We start from the raw sequence: 24,256 nt of genomic DNA on the forward strand, positions 1-24,256 counted from the left end.
AGCCGTCTATTGGCTCAGCATCCCCAGCCGGCGCTCGGTATCTTGCTGCCCTCTACGGGCCTCCGCTAGCTGCCAGCCTGCTCTCGGCAGCCCCTGCCTGCGCCGTGCCTTCCTCCAGGAACAGCTCCAGAAACCACCTAAGAATAAACCCTATCATTAACACGTCTGTGGGAGTAGGACTGAAAGTGATGCTTTCAGCATCTTGCATCTTCCTCAGAGCCACCAGCTCGGCTGAAGGACTGACACGTAACGGACCAACAGCAGGAGCACACCGCTGCACATCGCATGCTCTGAACCCTGCGTGCGTACCTTCGTGCTGGCAACACGAAAATTTAAAAGATTAACGGGAAGAAATCTAAAAATAACCTAGTGCCCCTCAGCACAACGTTCAGGCGACTCCTGCTCATTCAGTCAGACTTGCAGTGTATTGCTGCCATCTCCTGGACAAACTCCTGAATGAGTTTTATTTACGACAAGATCCTGCTGCTTTCCTCTGAATGGCAGGGGTTTGGTTTCTCTGCGTTAGACAGCCTGAACTACAGGGACTGCAAGATAACTTCAATTCCTGAAATCATTCGCTGCTAATCTAAGCTGACATTGATGGAAAACATTGATACAAGTAATGCTTTTTTAATCCTGTAAACTTTTAGCAACAGGTAAAGTCCTTTCAGTAGGTCAGCTTCTTCTGCTCTGGCTCTGAAGATGAGGTCTGGATTTCCAGCTCCTCCTCACGTACAAATCTCATCTTCGGACCCAGCAAATACTATTCATCTCTGTCAATAAGGCAGCCAGACCAGCACAACCATAATGGACAGAAACACACACAGGCTTTTCAAAGCTTACACCTCCCATGTTAAAAGTTACAGAAGAGAGATGTCGATGGAAGACTTTGGTGGAGCCATGCTGGGATAGGTGTAAAGCAAGCTGCCCTCTCCTGCTAGTATTCACTTGGTTTCCTTGGAAGAAGCTGGTCTACATCATTACTACAAGAAATCTCCAACAGAAACCTCCAGGACAATCTACAACATGTGTGGAGTCAGGGCTCCTCTGGGATCACATCCAACTGCTGCTCCACTAACGCAGCTCGAGCCCAAAGCCCAAGCCCCAGGTTGCCCAAGGGGCCACTCATGAGCCTGGCAGTAGGCTTGGATCAGGCTGGAGGGAGGAGCCAGATATTGCTGCTGCTGTCCTCTGGAAAAGGAACCAGTTCTGCCACGCAGAGTGCCCACAACGAAACAACTCGAGCTAGCAGCTTCAAGGGCTGCCATGCCACATCTTGCAACCTAGAGCTTTACTGCTTGGGGTCAGAAACAAACTGATGCCCTGGCTACCAGTGAGATGTGGCTCCGTCCATTTCTGAGTGATGTTAAAGAAAAATCCTACAAAATGACATCCTAGGAAGTACGTCCCAATCTTGCTTTGCTGCTGAGCAGTGCTGCAGGGTCAAGTGGAGATTTCAGCTTGCCTCTCATCAGTCCCCTAAAATACCGCGCGTTACAGAGCCTGCCTTCGGCAGCAGCTTAGAAGTGGCCAGACAAGTGAAACAGTTAATAGCAGAAATTAATCTTACAGCCTGCTGAGTTCACACTGAACCATAGCTGAGTATGAGAGCGAGCAGATGGGATGGGCGAGATGAATGGTTTGAGTAATTGAAAAAAACACGGGTAGAGAGGAAACCGAAGGAAGACAGAGGAGAAATCTCTGCCCAGGGAGGGACAAACTCTCAAAGCAACTGGGATTTTGTCCAGGGACTAGATGAGGGCCAGGAAAGGAGCATCTAGGGAAGCTGAACTGAGCGACACTAAGAGAAGGGAAATAATCCAAGGCTGCCCTGGCTGGTTCCTTACAAAAAAAAGGGAAAATGCTTTGAAGAATAATTTGAGACAGAAGAACAGAAGGAACAAAGTGGGGGGAAAAAAAAGAAAAAAAAAAAAAAAAGAGAAAAAGACAAAGAAATTGAGAAAAGGGGAAACAGACAGCTGGAGACAAATGCCAAAGTTCACTATTCCCAGACTGCTAAATTAGATCTGACTTTCTTGGCACTTGACCATATTCTGTCACCAGCTATATAACCCGACTGATTAATGCATACAGTAGATATGTATTAACCACTACTGACTTCATCCCCGTTTTTCCACCAAGTACTCCTGCCCCAGCCAGCACCACGTGCCCAAGAATCCTCAGACCTGTTAATTGTCATCCCTCGCACTGCGAGCACCACACAGCTCAGTCATTTGCTTCCCCCTTTCCCCGTGTTGACATAACACCGCCCCGCTTGGGTTAAATTCTTAAATGGACCTTTCCTAGATTAACAGCATGCATTTTGTCCCAAGGGAGAGAAACTGTGCTAAGATACTGCCAGTTGTAATACAGCTTTCCACTTTGATGGGAGGCTCTTGTCCTCTGGTTGCAGCTGTATGTTGCCTCCCGAGCCCTTTACTGACACAAATGAGCAGAGGAAATGATCTGGCTTAAAGAAACAAATGTGAAAACAACAGTTTTCACATCTCAGCACATCCGTTCATCCCTAAACAATTGCACATAGCAGTTGTCCTAGCCTCCAAGCGGGAGGGGTGCGTGTTTTCTCCTCGGGCAGGTCTGCGGGATGGGAAGCCGTGCCTGCTACAGCAGCTCGCCCCGTGCAGACGGGACAGCAGGATCTGCTTCAGCCAGGTGTAACCAGCGGTGTGGCTGTTTAACCAGCAGTTCCCAAATGTTTTGTATCATCAACATCGAAGGGTTTCTCAGGAATCACCACCTACGCCCACTTCTCAGCGAGGGTCTAACTGAAAACATGATTTAATAAGATTATGGGGACCAGCTATGGGTCATTCACCTTCACCTGCGGACCACCGTCTAGGACTGCTGGCGTAGCATACTGCAATTCTGCCGAATTATTTTCCAGTTCTGCTGGTTATTTGGAGTTACTGAGTACTTACTTCATTTCATTTTCTCCCAAGTCAGCTGAGTTTTGCTAAAAGCAGGAGCTGTCACCATTAGTCTAAATTATAATGAGCGCAGGGAGTCTGTCACCAGAACAATAGATCCGGGCGAAGACACTGCAACTGGTTCTAATCTGCACAGAGCTGATCTGCTTCCAACAGCATTCTGCAAACACCATCAGACACAATCAGCTGAAAACTGCTTCAAGCTACTCAGCAGACATGTCATCCAGGTACCATGGAGTGTTACTTCCCATATGCTGCCAGAGCACAGAAACGGGGTTATGACAAGAGTAAAACAGATTCAGTCTGAAATCTCAATGTAATTAATTCATTTGCCCTTAAGAATCATTAAAGATTTCCTATTGCAAAGCTGGCAAGCCCACCAAAAGCAGCAGTAGTGTTGTTGCCAGCAGAGGACATTAGACCTTGCAAAGAATTAATACAGGCTCTGTCAGCTCCCAGAAATCCCAGCTTTCGTGTGATCAAGGGTCCAATTGACAAACTGGCTGAAAATTGTATCTCGTGCTCAGGCAGCAACTCAGGAAACAATCGTAACATCTGTGCTGGATGCACATTTTCTTTCCTAACCAGTCACAGAGAACGCTGCCCTAAATTGTCCCACTGCTTTCGCTTACCACCGCCACTGGCATGACTGCTGCCTTTACGAAGCATTTTCCTCACTTGCGATGCTGCGGACCATTTCCATCCAAGCTCAGGGCCATATTCTGCCATCGCTTTCACGCTGCATATCTCAGGATTTAAAATTAGGCAAGTAACGAGTCTCTGCCATGTAATTTACATCTAATCAGTATTCTGCTCTTCTGCTGCTCATCTCAAAGGGTGTCTACGAGAAGGGTGGGCAGCGTGCAGAGAGGACTGCGATTCATTCGAAAGAGGAAACTATCCCCTCCGTCGCATGGCTGCAGGCTGGAGGAGCGCATGCACCGGCTCTGCAAGCTGCTCCGTGCTGCCCACCCTCACCGGGGGGCGAATGAAGCCCACCCAGCACGGCATGTGCTGAAGAGGTAGGGCCCAGCTCCAGCAGTGGCACAAAGGAACTGCTCTCACCCACTACACCCAAACAAACCATCTCCTGTGCTGCCTTCGCAGCTACACAGACACAGAAGGTGCGAGGGATTATTCCACCCAAATTACAAGTGAGTTATTGCTCCTTTCCCCTTCTCTCCAGGGCTTACGGAAGCCAAGTCGCAGTGGGAATGCTCCCCATAGAGCTCCTTTTTCCATGTACGTGTGCAAAGCCCCCGTTCATCCCAGCGAGGCATCGCTGACAGAAAAGAGCCAAACTGCCATCAACACCTTCCTCCACGGTGCCGCCTATGCAGCTTGGCACCTTTGAGCCTTGTTTAGATGGCTAGGAAGAGTCTGAGCATTTATTACCGTGAATCTCTTAACCTCTGGCACAAGACACCACTGCACAGCACTGAAGGAACCGAGGCTGGACCAGCTGCCTCCACCTGAAACGGGGAAAACGGGACAGGAGAGGACACGGGACCTGCAGGATGAGGTTACTCCACGAGGGAGGGGAGAGGAGGTGGAGCTGCAGCAGAAGATGCTACAGGTAAGGGACAGAGATAAGGGATGAGAAAGGAAACATTTATTCACCCAGACTTAGGTCCCTGTCCTCTTGGCCGTGTCACGCACAGACCACAACATCCCACAGGGACTCTATGGGATCTAACTCTTGGCTCCGGTGCCAGCAGGAGCCTGGTGTTGATGCCTGAGCTCCTGAAACGCAGGCTGCTCCTCATCCATTCTTTCTGTAAGTAAGCCAGCTCACCTTCCTGCCAGGGTTATTCCCTGTCTGTGCTTCGGCAGAGTTCAGAGCATTCTGGACATCAACACCTTTGCTGCCAATCCCTGTTCATATCAGCACCCATCCTTTGCATTGCATGAAAAGCAAATGACAAACATACGGACAGCAAAGTATTTTTATTCCATCTTTATTGCCTGCTGACATGTTCAATATGCTCAAACTACATCTGAGGGACTGCATAGAGAGTGTTTCTTGTTTATATTTGATGTACGGCAGAACACTTTACATTGCACCAAATGTTGAGCAAACGGTAACATAACAGAGAAGCTGCAGCGGCAGCTGGAATTTCTGAGGTGGGCTACAGAGACTCTCTGGGGGCAAAAGTCTGCTCATCTTATTCAAATGAACTGCTTTCCTGGCCAAATTCTGCTCGTATATGCCAACTGACGAATACAGACCTAGTAACAGGAGAAAACATGGAATAACTGAGCAGTTACATTTCACTGCAAGCTGAGAAATATATGGCAGCTAAAAATGAGAGCTGTAACTGCAGCCCCACAGAAAGGCTGGACAAAAGGCTCCTGAGAGAGACGTGGGGATTAATGCCCAAACTGCAAACCCTCGCACTCGAGAGTACTGATATATTTATTTATGGGAGAAGCTATTTGAGGAAAGAGGAATTGTCCTGTCACACACAGGCCCTCTCTGAAGAAGGGCCCTGCCCTGGAGAATCCCGCTCACAGAGAAAAGGCCCTGAGAGCCTGGTTTAAAGGAGATGAGTTATCTCCCAGGTACAAGCCATACCAGCTGCTTTACAGGTGATCACACGCTGTCACAGCACTTTTAACTTCAGCACAGACCTTAATAAAGACAAGCAATCCCTCAGCTCCTGCACAAGAACAGGGTCATTGTACAACACTCCCCAAAGGCTCCTCCTAAATTATGGCTTCTGCTGGCTCTTTGGGATCCCCTTCCAGCAGCCTAGCCCTGAGAGATGTTGGGTTCCCCCACAAGGTGCCAAGCACCCACCCAGGATCTAGCTGGTCCCTGCAGGGGGACCATTTGCAAACCAGGTGTCGCTGGGAATGGATTACAACAACCCCACACCCACCATTTTTACCTCAATGCAAATATACTTCCTGGACAGATAAAGGCATCTCCTGTGGCTCTTTACCCTAACTCCCTCACTTTTGAGGCCATCCCTACCCAACCTGGGGTACAAAACAAGCACTTCAACTGGCCCTGCTGACTGTACTTGGTTGTTGCACTAGGTACACAGTTGGTCAGTCCAAGCAGGCTTCAGTTTGTGTGGGTCATGCAGTCATGCATCCCTTTTGCCACCCCAGGATGGATTTCCTTATCTGCCACATGGATTAGGGCAACGGAAGCCAGCAGTGATGGAGAAACTGCAATTGAGCTTCCTACTGAGACAACTGAACTTGGAGTTAAAACTAACTCCAGCCAAACTCACCAGTTTGCACCAGGTGATTCAGGACCATCTGGTCCTGCATCTGGTTTGCACCTTCCCTGATCTTACGCACGGATCCCACGTTATTCCATCTCAGCATCTCTTGGTACTTGCACCCAGGACCCTGCACAAAGTTTTCATTTCACGTAGTTGGAGACAACACGCCCTGGGGAACTCAGAGAGGAGGGAGGGAGAAAAGGACCCCAGAGTACACCATGGGTTTATTATCAGGCTGCTGTGAAGACAGAGCCACCCAAACCAGGACCCCACACTTCTGCGATTTATGCAGTGCTTTCAGCTGCCCTTGGGAAGGTAAAGGAAGATCCAACATGCCAAGTACTGACCAGATCCTTTTAGCTTGTATAAGACATCTTCTGCCTGTTTACTTGGAATTATTAACCAGGGTCAAATATACAGGTATACTGGAACTGGGAGGGAAGAAAGTAAAAACAGACAAACAAAAACAAAAATCCCCAAAAAATGGGAAGAGAGGAAAAAGAGAGAAAGACATTGCAAAATGATCAATGATAGCTGCAGACAATGAGAGTCAGCAATGAATGTATGAGTATGAGGACAAGATAACCATCAAGAATGAAATAGTGACTTCTGTTGTAGACAATGATGAAACTTCTGTAGACTTCAAGGGACTTGAAATTTTACCTGGAGCCTCAAAAGAGAGCATTCACACCCAAGTACCTCCAGCCAAGACATAGTTTCCTCCTCACGTCCCTAAATTTCTCACTAAAATTGATTCTCCATTTCACTGAGTGTTGTGTTGCATCAGGAAACTAGTTAGAGACTGCAACTGAGCTATCCTTGAGGTGTACATATTTAAGAGAAAAAAGATCTATGAATTAACAAAGAATCTGTGCTGAAAACACAGTTCTGTATCAGTTACTCAGCAGTGCAAATGGTCAGGATAAACAAATAACAAATAAGAATTAACTATTTCTTGTTGTAATTTAAGATCACTTCTAGTTAAAGCTGTTACCTGGACCAGGACAAAGAAGCGTTTCTTCCATCTCTTCCAAACGTTTTTACCAATGGCCCATAAATACCTAGGAGAAAAGAATCGGTGAATTCAGTACACAAGTGACAAGATGTTGTTTACGGTATCTTTTCTTTATAGCTTGAAACTGAAGTTAATGCAGAAGCAGGAGTAATTACAAGACTCTCAAGCTTGGCAGCATTACTCAGTGTGTTTACTTCTAGCCTGAACGAATAACCTGTAAAGAAAGAGACATAAAAAACTCCCAGAGTCTTGATGTTACACAGTATTATTTTTCTGTTCTTTTTTGTCTCTTACAGCTTGCTCAGAATTCAGAAGCCCTTTAATGCCAGTGAATAGCCACTATGTGGTCAGATGGGCGCAGAATACATTTGCAACGGAAGAATTGAGTGAAGGAAGCCCAAGTGTTGCTTTAAGCCTTCACAAAACCATTTGGCTGAGGGGAGGTGTCAAACAGAGGGCACCTTACTGCAGCAAAACCAGCGCCAAGGACCCCAGCACACAGCAGACTGACTAAAGCAGGTCACTTCGCTGAACAGCTGAAGATGAATTCCTTGAAATCGCTTGGCTACGAGCAAACTGAATAATTTCTAAGGAGGAGGGAATTTACTGTGTTTTACAAAGGAAGAATTAACTTTTAAAATTAATGTCAAAATTAGCATTTAATCTCTGTGATGAAGCAGCTGCTGTGACACTGTAATACAAACACTGGCAAAAACAGCAGCAGCACCAAAGTAATAGTAATTACAAAGACATTGTTCAACACTAATACGTTTTATGTATCATTATAATTACTTTGGTTCTGGCTCAATAAATAGAAAAACAATTCCTTTTTGGTTATGCTAGTGTTTTTTATGCAGGAAGAGATCCAACATATGTACATAGTCTTAGTGAATGTTCAAGCCACAAAACTCCAAGTATTGTGCTAATGTGGGCACTGAGTCCTTGGCTTAGAGTTCAAGAACAGGGAAATAATTGTCTGTCTTACTATTGCCATTAAACCCAGCAGAAAAATAACTTCAGTTACAAAAGCAAGCTAATAGTACAACCCATGTAGTTTTCAGCACCATCTTGTTAATTAAATGTTAGTTGAAAACAGTATCAGAAAAGTCAGGAGTGCTCAGCCCTGTTGCTATTAGATGTGGTCAAAGAAATAGGTATAACAGGTGAATGTTCTTTTTTGCTTTTGGTGCCTGTGTTCACGGTGGAGAAATTAAACTGGCCAAATCTGGCTCCTGACTCTGGTCTCATTAGCAGAAAAGACAGGAAGATGAGGAAAAGGAACTAAAAGAAAGATGAGTGTTTTAATCCATCTAATAATGGATTGAACCTAACAAAACATTCTGAAAGCAAAAATGAAGTAGTTACTTTTATAGCACCAAAAACACACTGGAGAAAGAGTTAATCAAAGCAGTGACTTTCCTAGATAGTTTCTATTTTTTATCACATCCTCAGCTCTGAAGAGTAAACAGAGAAAAGCCTTGCCAATGGCATTAGCTAGATCTTCCCAAGGATGATCTAATTTGTAATTGCATTACCAGTGAAAAGCGTATATCAGCATTTGCTTTTGGGCACCAGGAAAAGATAGGAATGATTCCCTTTTGGCCAACTCAGGACAAGTTAAAGTGCACAGGAATTACATAATCCTGAATTTAAAAATTTCCTTTCTGCTCTGCAATGTAACGTCTTCTGCCCCTGCGTGGAATGAAGGGGGAGGCCAGGGGAGGCAGTTCGGGATCCCCTGGCCCCAAATCCTCTGATATTGACATATGGAGGGGAGAGGTTTCCCTTTTAACATCCCACTTCATTAGTCCTACTTACACTCTCTTGACCTGCTGCAGGCAACTGCTGTTCAGTTGTACTGTGCATCTCTGTATAAATAATGATGATCACTTTGGAGTTTATTTCAAGCGGAAGGTGCACTGACTTTTTAGTTCTGAGAAGTCAATGCAGGGAAACGCAGAATAATTTAGGAAATTATACCAACCTATCAATAAGGGAGGCAGGCAGTTTGCTTCTTATTTCCTTACAGGAAGAAAACAACCCAGCAATTTCCTGGGGAATGCTGTTTAAAATTTAAATTGTTTGACTGACATGCATTAAAAAGACTAGCTAAGAATATGGAAAATGCATTATAAATGACTGAACTAATGCTGATTCTATATTTAAATTTCTTTTGACCTCCTGCGATCTTGAGAAAAAAATAGAATTCCTCTTGCAGAATCTTAAAAAAAGAGAATTTTTCTAATGCACATGCAAAACAAATTGAGTTCAGATCAAGACACTTACCCAGAGTGCTTCATGTTTTGAGGTTTATCCATTCGTACGGCAAGCTTGATCTTCAGATCCTGATCTGGGCAGTTTTTGGAAACTGTCATTTTGTGCCACTCTGATTGCTTTGGGCTGTTGGGAGTAGGGTGGAGAACAACCTGCAAGCGTCAAAATCAACAACATTAAAAATTGTTCATAAAGTGGGTTTTACTGGGTAACAAAAGCACAGCAGATGAGCTACCTTCCTCCTAGAAGTCAGTGTGGAAATGACTACACACATCACTGAGATTAGCTTTTCTTTATTGTTTTAAAGTTCAGCTTATTATTTTGAGATGAGTTCATATATTCTCTGGCTCCTCTATCTGCTGTGCTGCTGTTCATGGGCTTGTGCAGAACAGAACTGCATTATCAGTTCCCATCTTGCAGTCATTTAAGGAAAGAGAACAATAAACGAGCTTGCAGCTGTGCAGGTAAACCAGCTTAGAAGTGATCTGATGAGCAAACCAGCAACAAGTTTTTGCTGAGGTTACCCCCTACAATACTCCACTGTCAGAGCCATACCATCAGCCGCTAGGCTTCCTGACATTTCCGTCTGAAGTGTGTTGTTTCAAGGCTTCACAAAGTTTTACCTAAAATGGTTCATCAATTGCTACCTTCAGGCTGTAGATCAGATGATCAGATTTTTTTTGCTTACTGGTAAGACTGTCTGCAGTAGGCAGCACTGTAGATGGGTCGGTTTGTCTGCACTGCAACAACAGATCAAACGTGCATCACATATCACGACAGTGGTCATTGCAGGACTTTCTGCTTCCATTTCGTGCCGAGAGGAAATGATGGGGCAGTCTCCAGCTGGGATAAATCAACGTGACAGCAGTGACTTCAGTGGAGCTGTGCAGATGAATACCAATGGAAGTGCCTGGCAAATCAAAGAAACTAAAAGGCTCCAAGAGGCAAGTAATCCCTTCCGATCATAGCTGTGCTTTTCCTCTCACTCATTACCCCCCAAAGCAGGGCATCCCCCTCAGCCAGCAAACCACAGAATATTCTTCGAGAACTACACAGCATTCCCAGTTTTCTCCTTGTGCTTCCTCATGTGTCCTCTGACGTGGCTTACCCCTGGGACTGTGGGATGTGTGTCTGTGTGTGAAGGAAAGCACAGCAGAGCTTTAACTGTCTTCACACCAGAATGATGCCCTCTCACTCTTATGCCCATTCCTCTTCCAACACCTTCGCTCTCAGAGGTGACTTTGCCTGGAGCAAATTTATTAGTCTCCACTGTTCTGCAGTGAGATGAATCTCCTTTAAATCCATTAACCTTTACGCAAGCACGCTCTTTTACAAATGGCAGCATTCATCCTTGTTATTTGCTGTGCTTCCATTGCTCCGTGCTCCTGCCAAACGCCAGCCAGACTATAATGTCATATCCAGATACTCAACTTCACTGCAGAGTCAACAAAGTAGTTAGTTGTTTTTTTTTCCTACCACCAAAATATTCTTGACACTATTACCCTCCGATTTTAAAAATTATTTCATTGTCTTCTCCAAGGCCTGAGGTTAACATCAGTAGATTTTGGAGTTTGTCCTTACTCATCAACATTATTTAACACATCTTATTGGAATACATTCATGCTTTCTCTGGCAGGAGCCTGTTACTAGTTACCTAGATTAACTGGGCAATGCTGGCCTCTAACTCCTGGAGAAAAAACCTGTATTCAAGTAAAACCTGAAGAAAAGAAGCAAGTCCTGTACACGGGGTGTTGTTAGAGAAGTGGCAGCTGAAGTTGGATGCCCAGGCTCTGGGCATCATACAGGCATCCCCACTGCAAGGCAGGCCAGGCAAGCACACAGACCGTGGCCTTGCATTAAACCTCATCTCTCTGCGAGGCAGCAGCCACTCAGGGTGTTTGGGATACTCTTTACTTTGATTTCTAACTCTTTTTCATCAAAAGGCGCATAAACTTTGTGCGGTGCTGTTGTAATTCATGGCTCTTCCCCTCCTTGCTCTCGGTGGATGAAGCCTTGGCTTGGCTCAAGTCCACGGGCACTTTGCCACTGGCCTCAATAGGGCCAGGATGGATTCCCATGGCTTCAGCTGCCCGTCCAGCAGTTCAGGGCTTGGGAGCGATTTCCAGCTCTCCCTTCGACACAAGTGGTGCAATGAGGAGCGCCGGCCGGCTGCCAGCTCAACACTTGCAATAGAAAGTGAGCATTGTGCGCGCCTGGCAGCGCACAAAGCTGCTTCTCAAAAGGGCGGCTAAGCATGGCTGTTTTTGTGTAGAAACTCTCCTCGGAGCCTTGCTTCTCTCCTCTCTCCACAGACAGGTTTGCGCCCATTTGAACAGCTAAATCAGGGGCTTAACACACTCCTGATTTCTTTATCTCGTTAAAAAGGAATCCCGATGCAGCCCGATCGGACACGCGGCATCTCGGCCGCTCCGGGCACCCCGAGCGTCCCTTTGAAGTTCGGCCGCCTCAAAGCGCCACTGGCAGCCAGCCAGAGGAAATGGTTGCCCCGTGCCCGCTGCTGCTGGCCCGCATTCCTTGGGGTTTCAGGAGCTTACCCTGGGTGATGGCTCCCTGCGGCACCGGGAATCCGAGCGCGTTGGCACTGCCAGCTCTTCGGCATCTCAGGGCCAGGGGGGTTGTGTTGGGGCCTGACATCTTCCTCAGAACAAGGCACGGGGCTAATTGCTTCCCCGGAGCAGCAAAGTCAGCGCTGCTCACGGCTGCCAGCGGGAACAAGGCCTACAAAGCAAGTGGGTCCTCCAGCCAGCGTAAGCACTCAGGGGAAAAAGGCCTGAATGGCATTGAGGACGGCTGGGTGAAAAGCCCCGCTCAGCGTGCTGCGGTGGATAAAGGGAGGTACCGGGCTGTTTGAAGAATGTGGGTTTGAAAATAATCCTGAAAATATTATGATGCTGTGCCGCAAAGCAAAGGGAGGCCTGCGGCTGGAGTGCTGCAGCCTGGTGGGGTCACCCTCCTTTGGAAAAAGAAACGGGACGGGGAGAAAGGCAGGATCGTGCTGTGCATGAGGGAAGTCTGGAGGGGCTGTGACTCTCTTTGAAGAGAAAACTGAGATGAGGAAAGGAGGGGTAGCTCTGCTTTTCTCTCTCTCGAGTGCAAGAACAAAGGATTTACGTGAATGTGAAAAGACAAACAGTCAAAACTAATGCAAATTATATGAGACAAAAACACCTGTGGTGCTCTCCACCATAAAGATATAAATTAGATCAACAACTCAGTAGGACCTAAAAGAATGTTTGGCATTTGCATGAACAACATGAGTTAAAAAATCATGTTAATTAGGACAAGCTTCATTTTACAGAGACAGACCCTTCTGTGTCAAGGCCCAAAAAGCCATGGACTGCAGGGTCAGCACGAAACATCCCAACAAGAGGTTAGTCCGTAACTGGAAACGTCACACTTGCACTTCTTGGGGTCTTCACCATGCAGTTCAGAAGGACAGATCTGCTATCTACTCCCTTGCTGATTAAACATCTTTTGCTTTTCATTTTGCTGGTTCCTGGTCTCTTCGATAATGTTATGAAGCCACAAGGTGGCTGTGAAGCCTCCCTCGTGATGCCAGCCCTGGGAAACCCAGATCAGGCTCGGTGTGGTTTCTGCCAGCCATGGGTTCCTTCAGAGCTCCCAGCTTTGCATACCCAGTTTGCGGGATGTCTCTGGACCGAGGCTTTTCTTCCTTGGTAGGATTAAAAGGCTGCACTCTGCATGGGTTGTACAGGCTCCCGGATGCTACTGGGGACACCAGCCCAGGCCACTGAGGGGACCTCCCTTGTTGAGAGAGCTGAGGAAGGCCTAGCAGAGAGCTTGGGGCTAAGACAGCTGCAGGATGCAGAAGTCCACGGAGATGAGCTGAAGTGTCCTAGTGCCCCAGAAAACGGCTGCCCACAGATTTGTGGAGCTGTGGGCTTCAGTCCTGGAGGGTCACCAGCTCCAGGGCCTGGGATGGGGCAGGAAGGTTGGCTCTGATGCTGGTCCCAGGGCAATCTGAGCTCTTTGCTATTAACACCACTGCTAGCGGCAGTGGAACCCCCCATTTTACTCCCTAGCCCAGCCCCAATGAAGCCATGGCTCAGCCACAGTTCCTGGGGAAGCCAGGATTTCAAGCTTTTTGCCATGAGAACTGCTGTCAGCGCTTTCAAATGCTCAAGCCGTGCACTGGCTGTTCAGCAGATATGAGAGCAGCTTAACACACTCCTGCCAAACTTAAATCCTCTCTTTTTGCTTCAGCATAATCCCCTTTTCTGCCTCAGGAATGTCCATTTCCGTAAGCAACTTCTAAAGCTTTCCGGACTGCCAATATCGCACACAAGATCCTCTGCCTTTGCTCAGTGCAGGCACAGCCAGCTGAAATGCTGCCATTAAAAACTAACAACAAAGACAGCATGCGAGGTGTATTACTTTCCAGCAGTGCAGAGCTTGCTTTCTTTCCCTCCTGAAGCTTGGCAAAAAAGCAGAGCACGTTGTGCTCCAAAGATATTTCCGTACAGGAGAGATTTCTCTAGAAAAGCAGGGCCAGAAGGAAAAATTACTGCACTCCAAATCTCCTTACCCTCCCAAGCTCTTTGTCCTCCAGCGCCAGCACGCCCGTGCTCTCCGTGAACAGCTTCACCTTCACTGCAGGAAGCGCGTGTGTTGTCGTGAAGTCTCCTTGGGTGCCCCAGCTGCAAAGACAGAGACATGCTCAGCTCCAGCAGCAGCCCAGCAGCGCTACTGCTCGGTTGAGCAATGGTTAACAGAAAATGTCGTGCCTGGCACAGGCTGGGCTGAGTGACAAGGGCATTAATTATCTTCTTAGGGAAATGCAGGACAGATGTTTGGAAAAACCATGATGTCTCTTCGGGGAGAAAAGAGGATATTTGGGAGCAGCATGAAACCAAATTTAAGGGAACTTATTTAGAAGGGAAGAACAATACATCTCTGGCAGTGACAGTCTGTGTACAGCAGAATCCGAGGATCGAGAACACCTGCACCTAGGACATCTGTGATCACTCGTGCCTCTGCTCTTCTCCTGGCTGGTTAACCTTTCCTTTCCAGGTTTATAGTGAGGCTTGCTTTCTCTAAAGAAACCCCACAATTAACCTGAGTCCTCTTCTGAGTCCCAACCTGGTCCTCCAGCCCAGGTTGAGGTTCAAGCCATGGTGTCTGGATTAGCCTGGTTAGGTGGGTCTGCAGAGCAGGACACCAGCTCCTTGGGGGTGGGATGGCAGTGGCCAGGAAATGTCCACCTCTGCAGCCCCGCAATGAACTGGAAATGCCATCCACTATTTGCACTCCACGAGTTATGCCCCTGGCTGGTACCGTGGCTTGGAAAGCAGTGCTATGGAAGCTGAATGACCCACAGGGTAAGGCAAACTAGAGCAACCTAGGACCATTCCTGAAAAGGCTGGTACACTTCAGGCTATGTGCCTCAAGCTGCAGTACGGGAGGAAGATTTTAGCAGCTGGCAGTTCCTTAGGGAGTACAACCCCATGAGCTCCAGTGAGGCTGCAGGCATGGGGTCCAACCCGCAGCCTGCTGACATGGATGGACCAATTTGCCATTTTGAGCCTTACACGGGGAGCCCCCTCTGCAGCTGACCTTCCTCAAATCCTCAGCAAAGAAGCCTGCACACGCTGTGGGACTGAGGGGTCACTTGTGCTGGGCACACGGAGGGTGCTGGAGGTGCCCTGCTTGAGCCACAGCCCTGCACCCAACGGTGCCGATGCACCGGGCAAGTTGGAGAGTGGCCGTGGCTCTCCGTGCCGCCCCGTAAGCGCAGCGTGTGGCAGGGAAAGGTCGCCCCTTTCCACCCTGCCTGGATTAGCAGCTTTCCTGCTATGATTTCTAAACAGATCCCTCTAGTTCACTTACTCCCTTTCTTCAGCTAATCAGCAGTGACAACCTGCCGGTCTCTAGGGAGCCTTGCCAGACTCTGGACCCACTGCTAATCCTCCTCGCGACTTCTGGGGTTTCTGTGTGCCCAGCACTCCCCCAGACCTGCAGAACACGAACAGTGAGTGAACTTCAGAGGCCTCGTCCCCTCCTCTCACTAAGCAATATATTAATTTAGTCTCGGGTTGCTTCTATTCCTTACCACCCCCAGTTCTGCTCTATTTCAGTTGCAAGAGGACTTTTCTTTTAAAGGCACCCAGAACAGCCAGCTTTGATTTAGAAAGATCATAGGCAAAGGAAACCTGTGAAATGCCAAGTCTCTTCAACATCCTAAAGGCCTCAGCTTTTCCAACAGGCTCACTAGTGGTACCACTCACACCAACAAGTCAAATTATTCACCTGTGCTAAGGTTTTTGAGATACAGTAAATCTCCCCTCTGGCAAACAAGAACAGACTGAAGAGGGTCATGGAACAAAAATTAAGTGGAACTTGAACTAATGTCTATTTGCAAGCTTTAGACAAGTTTGAAAGGAGTGGAGAAAAGAAAAAAAATACTTTATACACTAAGAGGTAAAAAAGCACACGGTGCTTTTATATTTTAGAGTTTGCAGCTATGTTTCAAGATTTGTTTCTACTTCTTAGAGAGTTAGAAACTTATTAAAATAAAGTGAGACACACACTTCCAAGAAAAAGGTGAGCAAAGCACTCCTAAAGTGGCACTTGCTCTCGTTAGCAGACAGCAGCTCAGCTGAACACCAAGGGCATACAAAGGACTGAGGAAGAATGCACGGCTGCAAGGAGGACACTGCTGAACATCTGACCGTGCAGAAGCCTGCTGTGAAGCTAGTAGATAAGATCTGCTTGGTTTTCTTGTTGTATTTTTTTTTTTTAAATTCATTGTGAACTGGATTTCCATGTTGTTTCCAGAGACCCTGAATATTCATCACACTTCAAAGCTCATGCAAAGTGTACAAGCCAGCTTGAAGGATAATCACAGAGAAGGTGCTTTCTACAAACTAAAAGCAACAAACAGCATGCCACGAGCAACACGTCAGGGCGACATGGCAGAATGCACAATGCAACCCAAAATATTGCAAATCAGATGAGAGATTATGCTGTATCTTCCTAACCACTGTATTCCTCCTCACCCTATAAATGACTTTCTCTTTCACACTGACCTCAGACTAGATCCTTTCCTGAAGAAGGGCAGTTCCCTTAAATTGACTGGGAAAAGGCTCAGACTACACATGTCCAGAACATACATTTTCCTCAAACATAAATACCAAAGAGCAGCTTTTGTGTTTGGAAGTTTATTGGGAAAAACCCTTTACCCCTTTTTTGCACGAGGATTATGGTTTATGCTTTGCTCTCTGAGCAAATCTAGTCCAACTGAGCTTAGCAGATGAGCACGTTCAGCACGGAGCTGATTAACAAACTGGGTTTCCTCATCAGCTTTGCTCCGATATCCTCTCTTCCCGTGTCCCTATTCTACGTTTCATCTTTTATGGCAATGCATCCAACTGCCACCAGCGCAGGGAGCAGAGGTTTGGCATGAGTTACCTACAGCCCTGCAGTTCAGTCAGATGCCCCAACATTACATCTTTTTTGTGTCTTATCCCTCAGCTTCCTAATAAATGTTTTAAACATGAGAACCAAGAAAGAGCCTTATTTTCTAATTACAGATTCAGGTCACAGATTATGTTTTCTCTCTTAAAAAAACCTGCATTGTCACCAGCAGGGAAAATTAGAGAGATAATCTTGCTTTGGATAAGAGGAGAAAGTAAGAAAATATCGAACCTTACGCTGTGTATTTTGACAGCATCTGCTTTATAGAACTCATATCTCTGTTTACTATTAAAAAGCTCTTATTTGCTGAAGCATTCCCAGACCATATGTTATCAACAAATGTTACTAACCAAATACAAACAGTAATTTTCATTAGGTTTCCTTCATGAGAACAACATTAGCCACAAAGGGAATAAATGTTTCAAATGACAGTAAACATACATAGCAAACCCTTGACAACACCGTGGTGCTTGCTTATTTATCCCCCCAAAAGCCACGAAAAGATCCATGCCAACGAGCAGAGACCCTCCGAAGTTGGGTTTTGTGCAGGTTGGAGCCTGTGGTGATGTCATTAGTTGCCATAGAGATGCTCAGCATAAGGCCATAATTCATGGCACTGAAACATCATTGGTATTCAATCTAAGTAGGCAGTTTATCTGTGCCGCGTATTAAATTATCGGCCATAAAATTAGCTCTGGACAGTCGTCAGGTATTCGGATCTTTTGAGAGAATAGCAAGGTAGCGGTTTCATTTCCGCGTTTAATAATTAAGCACGTTATCCCTGCAGGAGCTGCTTTGTTGGGAAAGTGCCCTGGGATCCATCCTGGGCAAATCCTCTCATGAACTACCTACACCATCTTGTCCCCATGTCACACAGCCCATGCTTACACTTCAAAGCAATAATTCACTTGCAAACCAGGAGAAATAATATCATTATACCCCAAAGGATATATATATATACGTGTATGTATACATAGGTATACACACACCACAGAAAAGAAGTATTACGGGGAGAAAAATCCTGGCAGTACTTTCTCAGTTAGGACCATATTCATTGTCCGAATCCCACCTGAAACCCTCAGCCCAGCATTTCTTACTGCTTAATGCATCCCAAAGCCTGAAGCTAGCCAGGAAATCATGCCATGCCTCGGGACTCTGCTAGAATTACAGCCCGATTTATGCCATCTCTGCTGCTCCAGTAATATAATTTGGATCTCCTTGTGTCTCCAGGGTTTCTCATTAGGCATCAAACTCAGGATCAAACTCTTCTGGCTGCAAAGAGCCAGAGGATGATGCATGCCCCAGGTGCTATCCTGAGAACTTGTTTTACCTTCTATGAGCTTAACTTAACTTGTTTTACTTTTTACAGGCAAAGTAAGTAGATCAGCACTGTTGGCTGCGTGCAAGTTTTAGGAACCAAAATTTACTGAAAGGCACCATCATGATAGTTAACTGAACAGCCTAGAGCACTGAGAGATATTTATGTGAATGAAACATAAGATGACATATCCAGAAGTGACTGGACTACGAGGGAGGGGGGTTCTCCCTGGTCCCCCAGCCTCTGTGGGCTCACGTAACACGGAGCACCTGCAGGACAGGCTTACCTCAAGGTAAGGAGCAGCCAGAAGCTCTCACGGGTGCTGTCCTGCCCGGCACCCGAAGGGAAAGCGTTGCCATTGCTGACGCAGAAGCCAAGCTGCTCAGACCAAGCTGCTGGGAGGTGTTTCAAGCTACACACTGGCAATCTTCTAGCAAACCCTCAGGGTGATGTTTCCCAGCCCTTCCCAACTTACAGACAGAACAAGTAAGACCACCCGGTCTCCTCACCATGCCCTGCACCATGCTCTTACCCATTCCTGCCATAAACTCCGCAAAAACAACTCTCCCCAACAAACCACTTTACATGGCCTGATCTAGAAATTTCTCAGCTGTTTTTGCGAGACATTGACTTCATCCTTGTACCAAAGGCCTTACAAGTGCTGAACATACATATGAATACCTACGGGTATTCAATTCTTCAGCTGAGAGATATCTAGATTAGGCTGTATAAGTGGTTTGTTGGGAGAGTTGTTTCCCATTCACTTCTTTCATTTGTGTCCTGTTGTATCCAGCAAGCCCACTTAGCCCCTGCCTAATTTAAAACAGAGCCTCCCTCCATCCTCGGCCTTGTAACTAGATCTAGCAGAACATCGATGCCTGTGATTTCTCTAAACAATGAACAAGTGCAACTGAATTATATCGCCGGGCCATGAATCAGCCCTGCTAAGCAGCTTGGCCTGTCGGCAGGCTAACATGGGAGCAGCTGGAGAGTGATGTGCTTTAGACAGGGCTGACATTTAAATATGATCTATGATCAGTTTTCATGGGCTTCAAAACTGCCGGAGGACACCTTTTCTCTCTCTCCAGATATATTTGCTGAAAGAAGTTTGCCTGGCAGCTTGCATGGAGCAAACGTGAAACATATAAAAGAAAATATGTGTCTGAAAGGAGAGCTAAGCTCTCCCCATAGTGTGATTGCTCCAGAGGTGTGTTATGGGCAGAGAACTCTCTGAAAGGCCTTCCACAGACGTTGTCATGTCTGGGACAAAATTTGCAAGGCCAGCTGTGTGGTGGGGTGATTTTAAGTGGTTTCTCTGCTTACCGCTGTGCCTGGCCAGGAAGCTTGCTGGAGCCCATCTCAATCCGAGGACGGAGGGGTCCGATCACGCGTCACTGAAATGCTACATGCAGCCTTGATTTACTTCTTCCAAAAATCCTGCCTAACAAACGATGGTTTTCCTTTAACCTACTCCCCACCTCCCAGCAGAGACCTTTCCAGGCAGCAGCCTTAACTCTGGGGCCATAATTCACTTGTGTCCGCAGTTCAGGCACTGGGACAGCAACACTAGACAAGGGCACACCAGGCACAGAGCTGACCTTTCATGCAGCTGATGGAACACCCACTTCCCTACCTGTGATGCTAAGGTTTGTTTCTACATATTTCTTGGGATAACATCAAGAAAATAAACAGTTTTTATAAGGTTTTAACAGTGTTTATCTGTTACCTGTATGTGAAGAAGCCTGCAGTAAAGCTTTTTGTTACGTTCTCTATCACATTACATATACCAGTGGGTGGAAACCAGCAAATAGAGGCCAGTGACCAAGGTTATGGCCGTTGGTGATCTTCCTGAGCTCCCCTCCCACATCTCTCCGAAGCAGCAGCTCATTATAGCACAGATTTACTCAGCTCAGCAGGGAAACCTGGCGCAGGGACGGCATTAATTCCACCAGGCTGAAAATGCTAATTTCATTTTCAGAAACGAGTCTTTGTGAATTTCTAGGAACGAGGGAGATCAGCCAGCAGTGCCCAGCAATGCCGGGGGAGCAGAGAGCTCGCTCCTCTTCGGGAGAGGTGTCAGTGGGGCAGGGCAGGGGACGTGGCAGCGTGTACGTGTCTGCAACACCTGGCAGAGGCTGGCGCCCACACCTTCAGCAGCTGGCTCACAAAGAGGTGATAAAAAGAAGCAGGGCATTCTGATAGAGCAGCCCTCCAGCCCCCTTGCCATGGAATAAGCTACAAACTCCTGGGTTTTCCTGATGAGGTGAAACCTTCTGCCTCTGCAAGCGACAAAGTGAACACCCTGGTACGCCCAGAGGCTGGGGCCGTGCCTGCCCTGAGCTGTGCTGTCAGGCTAAGCAGGGCCAGTTCTCTGCCTGGATCACTGTTTGTGTCCCACACAGTTTTACGTCCCACAGACCACGCTCCTGTGCCAGCACCGCATCAGACGGCTGCCGGGGCACAGCAGCCAAGAGGAGCTGACGAGGCTGATGGCACGACTTCAGGAGCTCAGGAAAGGATGGTCTTCATCATACAGAAAATAAGGTGCTTGGTTTCAGCACAAAGTGCTTCCTGAGCGCAGCTGATAGGCACAGTTATGGGGAAGCTGTAAGAAGGGATGGAAGATGGATTGAATCACATAATAGCTATTTACGGCCACGAGATGGCATTCCTGCCCCAGCGATGTCCCTCTGACATGCCTATGCACAGCACAGCATCACCAGGACCTCGCCGTCCTGCAGCCGGCTTCACCCCAGGCCCTGCTTTTCTGCAGGAACGCTGTGGCTGGTTGGGAGGAGGATTTACAGCAAGGCTATTCACCACAATCTTCGGGGTATTTACAGGAAAAGCAAGCAGCGTGATTACTTAGCGTGATTTAAATGATGACTGCTTTTAAAATGCCCCGTGCTTTCGCTTAATACTATGATTTTACAATTAGAGGCAAACTGCTCAGCAGGAGGACATGGAAATGTAAGCCCAGCAACCTTTCACTGGGAGGTCTGAACTGAAAGAGTAATTGCTTTACAAGGGCTGCCTAGCGTATGTACTTTACAATACTTCATCAGTGTGTCAGCTACGGATACAGCAGGAATGAAAGCTTCATTCATGAAATCAGCCTGTGTGCATTTACTGCCTGTGGTTGCCAGCACTGCCTGTGGAAGTCCATCACAGCGCCGCTCATGGTCTGGCTGCAGCGCCACACACCTGCCAACCAAAGAGTCCTCGTGCCAAACCAGAGCAAAGATGCCCCACTGAATCAGCCACAAAACCACCACCCTTCTCACACAATTATTTAATTGAGATGTGGTTCATCACTTCTAATGAACTCTCACCACCCCAAAGAAAACCAAACTGCAGAGGGGTGAAAAAAGGGGTGAAAAACCAACCTTCAGGCCTGGTGAGGATTTACACTGCCAGCTCTGCAGAAACACCCTGTGATGGGGTGAGCTGCCCTTGAAGGTGAGCCCTTTCTCTGCATTGATTACTGAGGAACTTAACTGAGCAACCAGCTTGTCCTTAAGCAGCTCTTTTCCAAGGGATGCTCTGGAGGTGTCTCATTAGGCAGCTGTTAGGTGAGCATTTTCTTTGCTGTGAAACACAAGTGTTGCCCTAGTTTTATGGACAGCAAACTCAAGGTAAGGATACACAGCCACTGGGAATAGCTGGAGCAAACATGCTAACACCACATCCTTCATTTCCCTGTGAGATCTGTCCCAAGACAGGCGTTTTGCTTGTCTGGTCAGACAGACAGGAGGGCTCAGCAACCCCTGGCTGCAGGAGTTTGTCCTCCCGCACCCACCACAAGGAGCTGTTGAGCCCTCTTCCCACCTCTGGAGGGGTCCCACAGCTGCTGAGATCCTCTTCTCTAAGCCAGGGAGAGAAAGTTGCTCCAGATGCTCTCAGCTGTGTTTGTCTACAAGATTTTTTGGCAAAGGTGAGAAATACAGCAAGCCAGGCAAGATGCTCCTGTGTGCTGTGTCCTGCCCTTCAGGGACTTCTTCAATCTGAAACACCTTGGAGTTGCTGTGGAAAGGGTTCAAGAAAATGTTGCTGCATCCTTCTGGCCTCCTTTGCAAGCTCCTCTTTCCATGAGCATGTCTTGGTCTTTGCCCATGTAGCAACAATAGTGCACAGCTCCCCTCCAGTGCTTGCTGTTCATCGGAAAACCTCAGCATGTTCACACAGAGAACAGGACCCTACCTTCATTTCACAGAGAACACAACTAAAATGTTGAGAAATGAAAGCCAAGGTTAGCCGGCCTGTGAAACCATTCCCGCATCGAGAGCTCTGTCCAAGCAAGAGCAGGCCCAGCAGCAAAAATGCTCTGTACCTCCCTACAGTGCTCTGCAACAGCAGTAGCAGTCCCCCTCGTTAAACGATAATGTGCTCTACTTGTACACAGCACCTAATAAATAAACCAACAACCGGGCGCTTCCACATGTCTCATCCCTGCCTTTCGCCTGGTGGGTGACGTGCAGAACTCGGATGAAGGCATGGCTTGAGGTTTTTATTTTTTTTCCAGAACATCAACCACGGATATTAAGTAAGAAGACTGCATGTACTCCAGGACTTTTGTTATGCAGCCCTCTTCTTAATTTAGCAATTATTTCACCTCACTGGATCGCAGTCTCATTTCAATGTCCTTTTGGTCTTCGCTGGCCCATCTTAAGGTTGGTTGCACACATGGGAGTGATGCAGCAGACGGGTGTAGATGAAAATTGCCTTGGGCATCATCACACCTTCTGGACTACTTAAATTTGAATGTATGTGCTATCACAGGAATACGTAATTCCCCAATGCATAGAACAGTTGAGAATTCAGACAGTTGGCTAGAAAATGGAGACATTCTGCTGTGAAAGAAAAGGTGAAGGAGCTCAACCCTTCGTAGAGACCCAAGCATCCATGTGAAATCCATGCTATGCACATCCCAAAGGTCAGGGAAAACAGCCAGAGACTGCATTGACTTGCTACCACAGGTAAGTGAATAGAAATAACTACAAGAGGTACGTCTGTAGGAACAAGCCTTCATTATTCTTCAACACAGATTCTAGTGTAGCAGCTGCTGCTAGCACACGGGTGGGACCATGAGTGCACTTTGCAGAAAACAGCCATTATGAGCAGTGCCTGGTGTGTGACTGACTTCCCCTTCTTGCCCCAGAATGAACAAAAAAAATAACCAAACCCAAACTGCAACCAGGACTAAATCTTGGAGGCCACCTGCACGCCTGCCACACAGCCAGCTGGTGCTGTGAGGGAGGATGGAGACAGGGCAGGACTAAGCCTTTGAGCTCTTCCCACATAGTGAACACCCCCACGCTCCTCTCAAAAAACCTCTGCAGAGGGAGGAAGCACACGAGAAGGAGCAGTGGTTAACAACGTGGGGGCACCGGGAGGGAAAAAAGAGGGAAGGAAAGCTGCCCAGGGCTTACACCTCACCCCTGCGTCTGTCTGAGCGATGCTCAGTGTAGGGGAATTGCGATGAAGCCTTGTGTTTATTCTGTGGAAAAACTAAAGTGCTTAAACTAAACCAGTTTCTTCCATCCTCCTGTGAGCCATATAAATACCACTGGCTCCTCAAATGCTGCAAACCTAGGAGAGAAAAGGGAATTTCCCCACCCAGAGCTTGTAGGAAGAAGCAGCGCTTCCTGTAGGAGGCTCAGGCAGATGGAAACAATTCCCCAAAACGACAGCTTGGTAAATTTACCTGGCTAATAACCTCTTAGAGCATTTTTTTTTGCTGTGCTTAATGGCTTGTCCACAGCCTCCATTTTCAAAACTGGGAATACCGTAACAAATCTCAGGAGCACTATGGAAACAGGATCACGCACACGGGTGTTTGAAACGCAGCTCATACAGAACTAACAGCAGGATCCTACAGGAGCAAAGCCACATGTGGTCTCATCGGAAAATAAAAAAAATGGGCTCCTAGGCATCCTAAATAATTGTATATGAAGAAACCATGTGCAGGGACTTGGATGCCACTCTGTACACTTCAGTCCTAGACGGAGGT

At 47.1% G+C, this 24,256-nt stretch overlaps 1 protein-coding gene across 5 annotated transcripts in view; it reads right to left on the reverse strand.

Annotated features, from left to right (window-relative positions):
• CADPS (calcium dependent secretion activator) overlaps window positions 1-24,256 on the reverse strand; it is a 194,854-nt gene that overhangs the window by 93,192 nt on the left and 77,406 nt on the right. For all 5 annotated transcript variants that reach the window (XM_032193989.1, XM_032193988.1, XM_032193987.1 and 2 more), the window contains exons 7-9: window positions 14,041-14,152; window positions 9,486-9,625; window positions 7,179-7,245 (exon numbers count right to left, since the gene is read on the reverse strand). In XM_032193989.1, coding sequence (XP_032049880.1) covers window positions 7,179-7,245; window positions 9,486-9,625; window positions 14,041-14,152 — 319 coding nt within the window. The remainder of the gene's footprint in view (window positions 1-7,178; window positions 7,246-9,485; window positions 9,626-14,040; window positions 14,153-24,256) is intronic.

This window comes from Aythya fuligula, chromosome 10, assembly GCF_009819795.1.
Source record: "Aythya fuligula isolate bAytFul2 chromosome 10, bAytFul2.pri, whole genome shotgun sequence".
Classification (NCBI taxonomy): domain Eukaryota; kingdom Metazoa; phylum Chordata; class Aves; order Anseriformes; family Anatidae; genus Aythya; species Aythya fuligula.